This window comes from Macaca nemestrina, chromosome 8, assembly GCF_043159975.1.
Source record: "Macaca nemestrina isolate mMacNem1 chromosome 8, mMacNem.hap1, whole genome shotgun sequence".
Lineage (NCBI taxonomy): Eukaryota > Metazoa > Chordata > Mammalia > Primates > Cercopithecidae > Macaca > Macaca nemestrina.
This window is the reverse complement of record NC_092132.1, coordinates 50,872,738-50,885,352: the sequence shown is the minus strand read 5'-3', so window position 1 is coordinate 50,885,352 and position 12,615 is coordinate 50,872,738. Positions and strand designations below refer to the sequence as shown.

The window sequence follows — 12,615 nt, the reverse complement described above, 5'->3', positions numbered from 1 at the left end:
AAATTTCAACAAACTACCAATTTTCATGACTTTCCAGAAAAGGTAGTTGTAAAAACTACTTTGTTTATATACTAAAACATTTTATCAATCTTTAGTTTGTAAAAACTATCTTCATAAAAAGTAATTTCAGGAAGTTAAAAACAGTATTACTATGTATATTATCAAAACATGATGAAGGACTAATCACAGATATTCAAAGGTTTGTTCCTTCACATATTACAAATGCTTAAAATAACTTAGATACCATACCTTGCAATTTAGCATTATTTTCATCTGCTTTACAAAGCTTCAAGAGAGATGCTGCATGTTGTTCTAGCATTTGAACATCACTGGAAGACTGAACCACCACCAAAATAAGTATACATGCATAATTATAAGCTACTGACTTCTTAGATTTGGAATCACTGAAACAAAATAAGGTTTTTAAGTTTTGGATACAAAAACAATTTTTTAGGAACAATTTTTAAAATATTTTCTTCTACTTGGCTTTAAAGAGATCAAAGAAATTTACAATAAAACATGACTGAAGACAAGAAATCAGATTTTACAGTTCATATCCAATGCACTTGAAACCATTACTTAAAAGTATATAAAAAAGCATACATATCACTATGGAAAGTAAAATTCTATTAAGAAATAAGATCAAAAAACAATGAAATATTAACAAGTATACTTCATTAGCAATGAAAGATTAGGAAGTATACTTCATTAGTCTCCTTCAAAATATTTGTCCAATCTGGATAAATAGGAAGGAGTATGATTACCTGCCTTCAATACTCAGTATTCCACTATAAACCTGTTAAGATATAGCTAGGCATGGAAGTCACTGCTGTTTGCTTTTTGTAAGCACCCCACAAAAGATCCATCACTCAAGGAATTATATACCAAGTCCTCACCGTGAGGGCAGTTATCTGGATGCCATTTGCCTTGTGCGACATGAACCAGAAATAAGGCACGTCTCTCTTCTCATACACTAAAACCCTCTGCCCTACCAAGAAGGCTCTTCAAACCATTATAATTCTCAATTTACCCACCTAGTCAAAGCAATTCTGAATCCAGAGCATGGTTTAGAATGCAAGGACAGGAGCCAGCAAGAGAGTGTAAGAGGAATAAAAGGAATATATACCTTAAGGTACATATTCCTGTGCCTTAGAATTCCCCTCTACATAAAACAGCAGAGGGTACTACAGTTGCAATCTTTAACACCATGGGTTAACTGAAGGAAGGTGCTAAAGAGTCCATTGTTATTACTTTATAGCCACATCTTTTATTTTAGAGATTTCTGTCACTCTAACCTTTAATTAACAAGTTATACGTTACATCAAAACTATAGTTTTTTCCCTCTCAAAACAACACTTTCTTTTAAGAAACTAGACCATTAGTTAATCTGATTTTCTAACATCACAGAAAATTTAAGGAGTAAGTAGGAAATTACCCTAAGGCTTCTTTGGAATAGTACTCCATTAAAGTAATAAGACTTTGGAGATTTTTCTCCAGACTAAAAACATGGCCAACAGCTGATCTTCCCACAGGATTAAAAGTAATCAAATAAAGATTGTGCAGGGTTCCCAAGAGATCCGAATGGTCAGTTTCTTCACTGGCTGTACAACGCTGAAAATGGCTGAACAGTTCTGTAATACATTGCAATGTCTGTGTTGAGTCCTGTAGCCACAAGGCAAATGCATCATCAATAACACCATCAGACTGGAGACCTTCCTCCTCATCTTGATCATAAAGGTGACACAGAGCTCGGATCAATAAATTTGTTGCTTCATATTCCGACATAAAAAAAAGAAGACCCTTCTGCGACTGTGCAAGAAACTTCAAAACATCTTTTGTGGCTTGCAGCACACCAGGGTGAGCACTTGTTACTGGAATTGACAGAAGCAAGGTAACCAACTCCAAGAAGTGATGACTGTGAAGATATCTGCGGAAGAGTTAATTGATATATGTCAAGTCAGTGCAAAGCACTCTTCGTTTATTCTATATTCAGACAAGACACCGATAAAAAATTGTAATGACCATAATCCTTATCCTTAGTAATACACTGCTTTAACTGAAAACATAATGTGACTGGCAAGTCTTCTCTAGATGAGGCCAAACAAAAGTGAATGTTCTGTGAGGCTTTGTCCTAGTTAGCACTCAACAGACATTAAATAAATAATTATTGACAAGTTTTTCCTTTAAATTTTGGGCCTTCTTTCCAGGATACTTATCAAATGCTCCTTTTTCACCATGGTCCCACTTTATTCATGGCATATCGGTATATGCAAATTCGTGCATCTAGGAAAAATACAGTATATACACAGTCAGCACTCCGCATCTGCATTTGTGGATTAAGCCAACTGCAAATTGAAAACATTTTTTAAAAGTGCATCTGGCGCCAGGTGCAGTTGCTCACACTTACAATCCCAAGCACTTTGGGAGCTGAAGCAGGCAGATCACTTGAGGCCAGGAGCTCAAGACCAGACTGGGCAACATGGCAAAACCCTGTCTCTACAAAAAATACAAAAATTAGCCAGGCGTGGTGGCACATTTCTGTAGTCTCAGCTACTGGGGAGGCTGAGGTGGGAGGATTGCTTAAGCCCAAGAGGTTGAGACTGCAGAAAGCCAAGACCATGCCACTGCACTCCAGCCTGGGCTAGGTGAAAGAGCAAGACTCGAAAAGAAAAAAAATGTATCAGTACTGACCGTGTACAGACTTCTCTCTTTACATCATTCCCTACACAACAGTAGTATAACAACCATTTACAGAGCATTTATATTGTACTATGTATTATAAGTAACCTAGACATGACTTCAAGTATACAAGAGGATATGCATAGGTTATATGCAAATACTACATCATTTTATATTTTATATCAGAGACTGGAGCATCCTTGGATTTTGGTTTCCAAGGGAGGTCTGAGAATAATTTCACAGACAGTGAGGGATGACTATACTATAGAAAAATATAGTATACTCAGATTTACTACAGTAGATCTGAATTAGTATCTCCAGGGAAAAAACTTTCAAATTATCAATTTTTAACATTTAAGTATTAGTATTACCACACATAGCACTCTTTTATCAAATCTAAGAATTATTCTTTAGCATACATAGTCCTAAGGGGAAAAGACCGAATTTACTCAACACTTCAAAATAGACACAAATGCTACTGACAACTTCTTTGGGCATCCTTATCTGTATGGATTTTCTTCCTTGCCTATAGGCCATGCCAGATGTAAACCCTTTAATTTTTTTATGAGACGAGATCTAGCTATGTTGCCCAGGCTGGACTCAAACTCCTGGCCTTAAGTGATTCTCTGGACTCAAGTGATCCTTTTGCCTCATCCTCCCTAAACTCTTTTCCAAATTTTATCTCTCTTTTCTTTTTAATTTTTTGGTTCTGGAGTACGTGTACAGAATGTGCAGGCTTGTTACACAGGTAAACATGTGCCATGGTGGTTTGCTACACCTATCAACCCATCACCTAGGTATGAAGTCCAGCATGTATTAGCTACTTTTCCTGATGTTCTCCCCCAATCCCCTGTTCCCCCTTAACAGAGCCCAGTGTGTGTTGCTGCCCTTTTTGTGTCCATGTGTTCTCACTGTTCAGCTCCTACTTATAAGTGAGAACATGAAGTATTTGGTTTTCTGTTCCTGCATTAGTTTGCTGAGGATAACGGCTTCCAAATTAATCTATGTCCCTGCAAAGGACATGATCTCATTCCTCAACTTTTAAAAAATGAAACTTAACCAGACTTTAAAGAAAAAAGAACCAAAACATTGTATTTGTTCATATACTCAAAAATGGGTTAAAAATCTGTCAAAATATCTCTTGACTACAAGATAGAACCAGCTTAATGAAAACTTAATTTTTAATTAGTAAGATATCATTTTTTCTGAATGTTAAAAAGAATAAAAATTATTTATAATTCTGACTCATTCTCTTCCATTTTAGTCACTGCAAATGGCAACACAATAGCTTTCATAAACCCCTGTCAAAATACAACTAAAAAGTAAATGACAGGCCAGAACTTAATTTTCTCAAAAGCTGAAACTGCCTCTTCAGTCCTATTACTATTTAAACCCAGGCTTCTACTTCACAACAATAAATACTCACCAGTAACTGCTTACTACAAAGGCAAACAGAACCCTCAAGAAGACAAAACTCCAGAATTACTATGCTCTAAGAACATTCTCCTTATGGACCATTCGGAGAATGGTTAAAATAGCAGGCCTCAGACTGCACATCCTTAGAGGTCTGCTTGCAAGGTTGGCCACTGGCTAACTTCTGGGAACTTAGATTTCGAGAGGGTTCCTGTGCCCCTAACTGATAAGAATGGTTCCTTGTGCCTAAATTATTTATGCAAACAATATGGTTATGCTGAACACCTGCATTCCTTCTAGGAGTCTGGAATTCTGGTAGAAGATAGGCAGTGAGTGCCCACCTGACTACTCACAATAAAAAAAATTTGCATGCCAATTAGCTTGATATAATTATTCCACAATGTATACATGTATCAAAACATGTCATCGTTGCTATTTAAAAATAAAAAATAAAAAAGCCTGGGTGCCGAGTTTCTAAAGAATTCCTCAACAGGCAACACTTCACACATGTTGTCACAACCTGTTGCTGGGAGAATTAGGCAGGCACTATGTGACTCCACTGTGAAAGGATTCTGGAAGCTTGCACCTGGTTTTCCCAGACTTCCTCCCATGTACCTTTTTCCTTTGCTGAGTATTATATGCTGAGTTTTGTGAGTCCTCCTAGAGAATCTTGGTGCTCTTGGGGACCTGACATAGGACAACAGTCCTCGCCAACACTTCAAAAAAAAGACCCTCCAAAGTACAATTATTTTCCCTTTCAAAATTCACTCTCCTTCCTAATTCACCAGTTTCTGTCAATAAAACCACAGCTCCAATTGCTACCCTGGCTAGAAATCTCTAGCTCCTTCTCACTTTCCTTCGCCTACTAGGTCCTGTTGCCAAGTGCCAGTACTATTATACAATACAACGGCTATCTCACAATCTCTGTCAATATAAGTACAATATTTGCCTTTCCATTACCTGTTAAGGGCAAAGTACCTAAAACCTAGCACCTAGAAACCTCAGACTATCTTATTTTCCTAACAACTCTAATTTCTTTTCCATTGCAATACATCTTGCAACATCTGAGAATATTACTCTGATCACATCAGATCTGCTACTCCAAAATATTCAATACCTTTCCATATTCTAAAAATAAAATTCAAATTCCTTAGCACAACGATTCTGGGCCCTTTATTTCCTCTTGTCTGATACCCAAATGTACCTCCTCCATATGGTGGGGAAAAAAACACTTAGTAAGTATTTAATAACTAGCTTCTTCTCAGTGACTGAAAGCATCACCTATTCTACTAAAAATAAAGTTGTTAGTAAGAAGTATCTAAATTTCTCTACAATCTCCAAGACTACAAATGTATCTATATTTGCATACTTAGAAGACTTCCTTTCTCCTGCCCAAAACCAAACTCCTACACTAGTACTCTTGTCCTCATCTCCCACCAAGCCTTGCTCCAGCAATTGTTATTGTTTACTCCTACATCATAAACATCTCCCTCTCCACTGACTTTGTAAATGAGTCATTATTCCCAGCCTACAAATATGCTCAAGCTTCTCCTTTTTGACCCCAACATCTCCCTCTAGCTGCTGCCTTGTTTCTTACTTTTCCTTTTAGCCGAATTTCTTGTTCTGAGACACGGTCTCACTCTGCTGCCCGAACTGGAGTGCAAAAACCTTCCTTTTTGACCCCAACATCTCCTTCTAGCTGCTGCCTTGTTTCTCACTTTTTCTCTTAGCCAAATTTCTTGTTTTGAGACACAGTCTCACTCTGCTGCCCAGACTGGAGTGCAGTGGCACAACCACAGCTCAATGCACCCTTAACCTCTCAGGCTCAAGCAATCCTCCCACCTCACGGTCCTGAGCAGCTGGGACCACAAGTGCACGCTACTATTCCCAGTTAATTTTTTTTTTAATTTTTTATTTTCTGTAGAGATGAGATCTCCCTATGTTGCCTAGGCTGGCCAAATGTCTTTTTTTTGAGATGGAGTTTCGCTCTTGTCGCCCAAGCAGGAGTACAGTGGCACAATCTCGGCTCACTGCAACCACTGCCTCCTGGGTTCAAGCGATTCTCCTGCCTCAGCCTCCTGAGTTAGCTGGGATTACAGGCGTGCGCCACCATGCCTGGCTAGTTTTTGTTTTCTTTTTTTGAGACAGCATCTCACTCTGTTGCCCAGGCTGGAGTGCAGTGGCCCGATCTCGGCTCACCAGAACCTCCAACCTCCCAGATTCAAAGGATTCTCCTGCCTCAGTCTCCCAAGTAGCTGGGTTTACAGGCACGTTCCACCAAGCCTGGCTAATTTGTGTGCGTGTGTCTTTTTTGTTACTTTTTTTTTTTTTTCTGAGACAGAGTTTCACTCTTGTTGCTCAGGCTGGAGTGCAATGGTGCGATCTCAGCTCACCGCAACCTCTGCCTCCCAGGTTCAAGCAATTCTCTGCCTCAGCCTCCCAAGTAGCTGGGATTACACCCATGAGCCACCATGCCCCACTGATTTTGTATCTTTAGTAGAGATGGCGTTTCTCCATGCTGCTCAAGCTGGTCTTGAACTCTCAACTTCAGGTGATCCACCTGCCTCGGCCTCCCAAAGTGCTGGGATTACAGGTGTGAGCCACCGTGCTCGGCCTGTTTTGTTTTTGTTTTTGTGGTTTTTTTTTTTTGAGACAGAGTCTCACTCTGTAGCCTAGGCTAGAGTGCAGTGGCCAGATCTTGGCTCACCGCATGCTCTAACCTCCAGGTTCAAATGATTCTCCTGCCTCAGTCTCCCGGGTAGCTGGGATTACAAGCACCCACCACCACACCCGGCTAATGATTGTATTTTCAGTAGAAACGGGGTTTACCATGTTGGCCAGGCTGGTCTTGAACTCCTGACCTTAGCTAATCTGCCTGCCTCAGCCTCCCAAAGTGCTGGGATTACAGGCATGAGCCACCACACCCAGCTCTAGTTTTTTATTTTTAGTAGAGATGGGGTTTTGCCATGTTGGCCAGGCTGGTCTCGAACTCCTGACCTCAGGTGATCCATCCAAATTTCTTAAAACAGTGGCCTACACTGTTTCAAATCCTTATTGGCCAATGGCTTTTCATCCACACTTCCTCTCCCACTGCTACATCAAACTACTTTTGCCATAGCCCCAGTTGCAATCTATGTTACAAAATACATGATTTCCTATCCTTATCTTTTCTGAACCTCTGCACAGTATCACAACAAACCATTCACTGGTTCCCAAAACTATTTGCTTCCTGGGTTTCTATTCTCTCCTACTTGTCATTTTGTCTTTCTATTCCTTCTAAGTGTCCTGCCTAAATGCATACTCTGCCCACCTCTTACATATTACTGCTCCCCAACCTCCCATCACTGCCCCACTGATTTCCCAGTACACAATCTGTGAGGGTTGCCAGTATCCAGCCTCGAGTGTTCACTTTGGGCCTCTCTACCTTTCTTCCTCAAGGTTTCTCCCAAAGCCATTAAAGGGTGCTCAAACCACAAGCAAGAACAGCTCAGAAGCATAAGAGTTAAAGTTTCTTGTGGGCATCCTTGAATCAAAGGGGAGAGTTGGTAGATAAATGCCCCAGGCTGAATGTTTTAGGAGGATAAGCAGGAGATACACTTTAACCAGTTCTTCAGAGGGTCCCCAGCAGGATGAGCCCCAGCTGTCCACAGCAATAATAAGCATAATAACACTTCCTTTACTGGTTTTTCTCCTCTTCTTATCTTACTCTCTTCATGCATTTCTGCTTTGTAGGATAATCTTTCAAACAAAGAACCTGCACCTAAGACTTCGACTCAAGTTATCCTTTTAGGGAACGCAAACTAAGACAAGGTCTGACAGTTTCAGCTAAAAACAGGAATTTGGATAAGTGGAGGTTTTAGAGTGGACACATATCCCATCTCCTGGTAATGCACTATGCTTCAAATCAATGAAAATATTAATCACAAAAATAAGTAATAAAATAACTCAAATGCCATTTTTCCATTTTTATGTTAGGAAATTATTTACAGGCAAATGGGAAGAAAGAAAGTCTCAAAACAAAATAAAAAATCTACTATGGATAGTGGTCCTAACAATGGCAAAACTGTATCAACAGATAACAAGAGAGGTAGACGGCAAAAACAAGTAGTAACAGAACCTTAAAGACATCTTTAACCAGGACAATAAAATTAAGTTAGTAAAATATAATTTTAACTTACAATGTATTAAGAGTAATAAGTACAGACAGGTCCACATAGAAAAGCTCTCCTTCCTACACCATCCCTTTGTACCACCTTCCCAGAAGCAAGTCAGCAGTTTCTCATTTATTCTTGCTCATAGACATGCTTATACAAGCATCATTGTTAATTATTAAACTCTTTCACTAAGTTCCCAATTTTGCTTTAAGAACTAACACAGGCCGGGCGCAGTGGCTCATGCCTGTAATCCCAGCACTTTGGGAGATCATGAGGTCAGGAGATCGAGACCAGCCTGACCAATATGGTGAAACCCCGTCTCTACTAAAAATACAAAAAAAAAAAAAAAAAAAAAAAAAAAAAAAAAACTTAGCTGGGCGTGGTGGCACACGCCGAGGCGGGCGGACCATGAGGTCAGGAGTTTGAGACCAGCCTGACCAATATTGTGAAACCCCGTCTCTGCTAAAAATACAAAAAAAAAAAAAAAAAAAAAAAAAGAACTAACACAATATAAGCTCACCCACAGTAACATACTTCTCAGTTATTACTACTGAATAACTGTTTTGAAATATCAAGTATCCTTACACATAAATAAGTTACCTACAATCAGATAAACAGCAAAATCAACCACATAAAATTGTCTCCAATGATTTGTGACATTTATTTCCCAAAAGACAAACATGTCTTACCTAAAGAGAACAGGGTATGGATCATCCCTCTCTGGAGGTCCAGTAATTCGTGCCATCGTTGGGAAAGACTTAACAGGAGGTTGGATCATTGTATGAGGGGCAGTTTCCATTAAATGAAAAACTTCTTCTAGGAGGTTAATAAGCCTTTCTATTTCCACTTCACTTATATTTGAGGATTCCAAAAGATCCATATCCATAGAAGCTTCCACCTCATTTTCATATTCTGGGTTTGTTCTCTCAAGTCCAGCATCTGTGTCGTGATCAGGTTCACTGTGGTTAGGAACAGATGATGTCTTCTCTGCTAAATGGTCACCAAGTTTTTTAATCTCTGACAAGATTTCATAGAAATGGCATTTTTGGAGAATAGCTGAACCAGCAGTAACAACCCTCACAGTCTGATCTAAAAGTATGAGTTCCAGAAGCTTTTGATAACCACTTTTTTCATTTTGCCTACCTCTTAAAAAAGCTTCCATTCCTTCTGTCATACTAATGACACTGTCCAAAGCTTTAAAAGCATTTAACTTAAGAGAAGATGATACATGATCAGCAAACAGAAGCTCAAATAATCCATTGATCACTCCTGCTTGTAGCAGTTCCGTAACTCCTTGAGCCCCACATTCTGCTAGTGAGGTCACTAATTTGGTCCCAGCTTTGAGCTGTCGAACATTTAAGGCAATAGGTTGGCGAAGCGCTACTTGTAAATTTAAAGCTTGCATGGTCCAGTCTACCAACTGGCCAAGGGAGTCTTGTTTTGTGTTTTTCAATTGCAAATAGCTTAACCCTTTTATTATTAAACTTGGAATTTCTTCTAAAGCTGTTACCCATTTTGCACCTCTGTCTTCTCTATACAAATCTAAGAGTTCTGTTAACTTCACTGAGGCTTCGATTGCCCCTGAATTTTCTTTATCTGGACCTTGATCCTTCATTCTACTGATTTCAATTTCAAAAGTAGTCTTGTATGGACAACTGAAGTATAAGAGTGGTACAAGCTCCCTGTCATATGGATCATATGTCATAGGAGGAACTGAAGCTAAGTCTTCAGCAGTGTATTCAACATCAAAGTTTGGATACTTAAACGTTTCACGTTCCAAGTCAGCAATTCCATCTTCATCACTGGAAATTTGTTCATAACCATCATCCCCTGAAAATTAGTATGAATAATATTTAAGTATTACATCATCTTTATCTAACGCATAAATTCTGATTGATCAAAAGTTTTAATAAAACATTAAAAATTATTTCCTCAACAAAACGAACTTCTGCCCCAACATCTTATCCACAATTTTATAACATTTTATAATTTCTAATAAAATAATTATGGACAAACTTTCTTTCTTCCTGAAAAGGGTGAGACCTGAAAACTGAACAAACATTTTAAGCAAATTCCTCCGTATCTGTTCAGTTTTACAACTAACTCTGTAACAGATACTTTTTCCTCACAGAAATAAAATTAGAAATGCCTCAAAGTAACAAAAATATCTCAGGAGGAAAGAAATTATGCTTGTCCTCTTGAGAGATTATTTTTAAGACAAAAAAAATTGGTTATATTAAAGTTAAATAAGAACTAATATCATAAGGTTAAACCAAATATTTTCAGCAAAACCATTGTAGATTCTTTTTATAACATTAATTTCACATTCCTGAATTTTTATTTCTCTGCATTTACCTATCACACAGTTTTGTAGATCTCCATTATATTTTGATGGAAAATTTGTTAATTTAAAATATGGCTGGGCACAGTGGCTCATGCCTGTAATCCCAGCACTTTGGGAGGCCAAGGCGGGCAGATCACTTGAGGTCAGGAGTCCGAGACCAGCCTAGCCAACATGGTGAAACCCCAGTCTCTACTAAAAATACAAAAATAACCCGAGCATAGTGGCGGGCGCCTGTAAGCCCAGCTACTCGGAAGGCTGAGGGATGAATCACTTGAACCCTGGAGGTGAAGGTTGCTGTGAACCAAGATCGCATCACTGTGCTCCAGTCTGGGTCTGACGGAATGAGACACTGTATCAAAAAAAAAGAAAGAAAACTGCCTGCCTAAAATTTAACTCTTTTGCCAAATACAGTAAATCTAAAAAGAATTATTTGATAATCTGGGAATGGGAAAAGCTAAAAAAAAAGTATCACATGATAATCTAGTTGTTACTTTGTAAAAGAGCCCTTGTGATTCTCAAATGACACTCATTTTCACTATCTGCAGAAAATAGCCAAGGCAGATTATCTGTTATTTTGCATAAATGCTTTAACATTACATGCCATTTCTTGGGCAAATTAGGAGCCAGTTAGCTTGAATATCTTTCACTTTTTGCTTTCAAAGGAAAAATAAAGCCTAATTAAAGGACTGTATCATACTGCCACATGTACTTGTGCAACTGAGATTTTTCCCTTGAATTGTTAAAAAGATTGTAGCATTTGCTAAAAAATCTAAGTGGTAGACATCTTTAGGAATTCCACCTAGCTTTACAACTCCTTACTCTGAAAACAGCCACCAAATCCCTAACCAACATGTATTTGCTACATGACCCTGTTTTCCTGGCAAAAGCTGATGCTGTCAAGGGGAAACTCATATTGTAGCAAGTCAAACAGAAAACTGAGATACAGTCAGGCAGTTTAGGCTAGTTGGTTAAACAGGGGAGATTAAAGTAAACACACAAAGCAGAGGAGAGAGGGAAATCTCATTTCTAGTCATGCCTTGAGGCCTAGCTACATTCTGACCCGTGGGTTTCTTGGAACCCATTTATCTTTGCTAGAAATTCTTTTGCATTTTTCAAAGCTGCATCGAGTTAGTTTCTAGTACATAAACCCCAAAGTCCTAGCTAACATAACCCACCTTCACCTTCTTCATCCTCTTCACCTTCTTCCTCTTCATCTTCCTCTTCCTCCTCAGGGATACTGTCTACTGTATGTCGATCATCCTCATCCTCATCCTCTTCTTCCTCTACATCCACATCATCTTCATCATCTTCTCCTTCTTCTTGTTGTTCCTCTTCTACTTCTCCTTCATCAGAATATTGCCCTTCCTGGGGAACAGAATTCCGATCAGGAGAAATGGGCTCAAAGTAATCTTCTCTATGAGGAGCATCCTCTTCCTTGTCACCAGACACTGAAAAATTGAGATTTAAGGAACAGATTTTTTTTATTATTATACTTTTAAGTTCTAGAGTACATGTGCACAACGTGCAGGTTTGTTACATATGTACACATGTGCCATGCTGGTGTGCTGCACCCATTAACTTGTCATTTACATTAGGTATATCTCCTAATGCTATCCCTCCCCGCTCCCCCCACCCCACAACAGGCCCCGGTGTATGATGTTCCCCTTCCTGTGTCCAAGTGTTCTCACTGTTCAATTCCCACCTATGAGTGAGAACATACAGTGTTTGGCTTTTTGTTTTTGCAATAGTTTGCTGAGAATGATGGTTTCCAGCTTCATCCATGTCCCTACAAAGGACATGAACTCATCCTTTTTTATGGCTGCGTAGTATTCCATGGTGTATATGAAGGTACAGATTATTTTAATGGTTTAAATGACACAAGGCAGTAAGACTGGATATGGCAACTACTTAATGATATTTTGGATGATGTAGCTTATAAACACCCTAAAAAAAAAAGAATTACTCACCATTTCAAAAATATTGAGTATACATTGTACAACTTCTACAATGAGCAATAATAAAGTA

At 38.8% G+C, this 12,615-nt stretch overlaps 1 protein-coding gene across 1 annotated transcript in view; it reads right to left on the bottom strand.

Moving 5' to 3' along the window:
- The window catches only part of VIRMA (vir like m6A methyltransferase associated), a 64,669-nt gene that overhangs the window by 29,104 nt on the left and 22,950 nt on the right, over nucleotides 1–12,615 (bottom strand). Inside the window, exons 7-10 of the mRNA XM_011768212.3 lie at nucleotides 11,766–12,038; nucleotides 8,936–10,076; nucleotides 1,436–1,927; nucleotides 250–404 (exon numbers count right to left, since the gene is read on the bottom strand). Coding sequence (XP_011766514.2) covers nucleotides 250–404; nucleotides 1,436–1,927; nucleotides 8,936–10,076; nucleotides 11,766–12,038 — 2,061 coding nt within the window. The remainder of the gene's footprint in view (nucleotides 1–249; nucleotides 405–1,435; nucleotides 1,928–8,935; nucleotides 10,077–11,765; nucleotides 12,039–12,615) is intronic.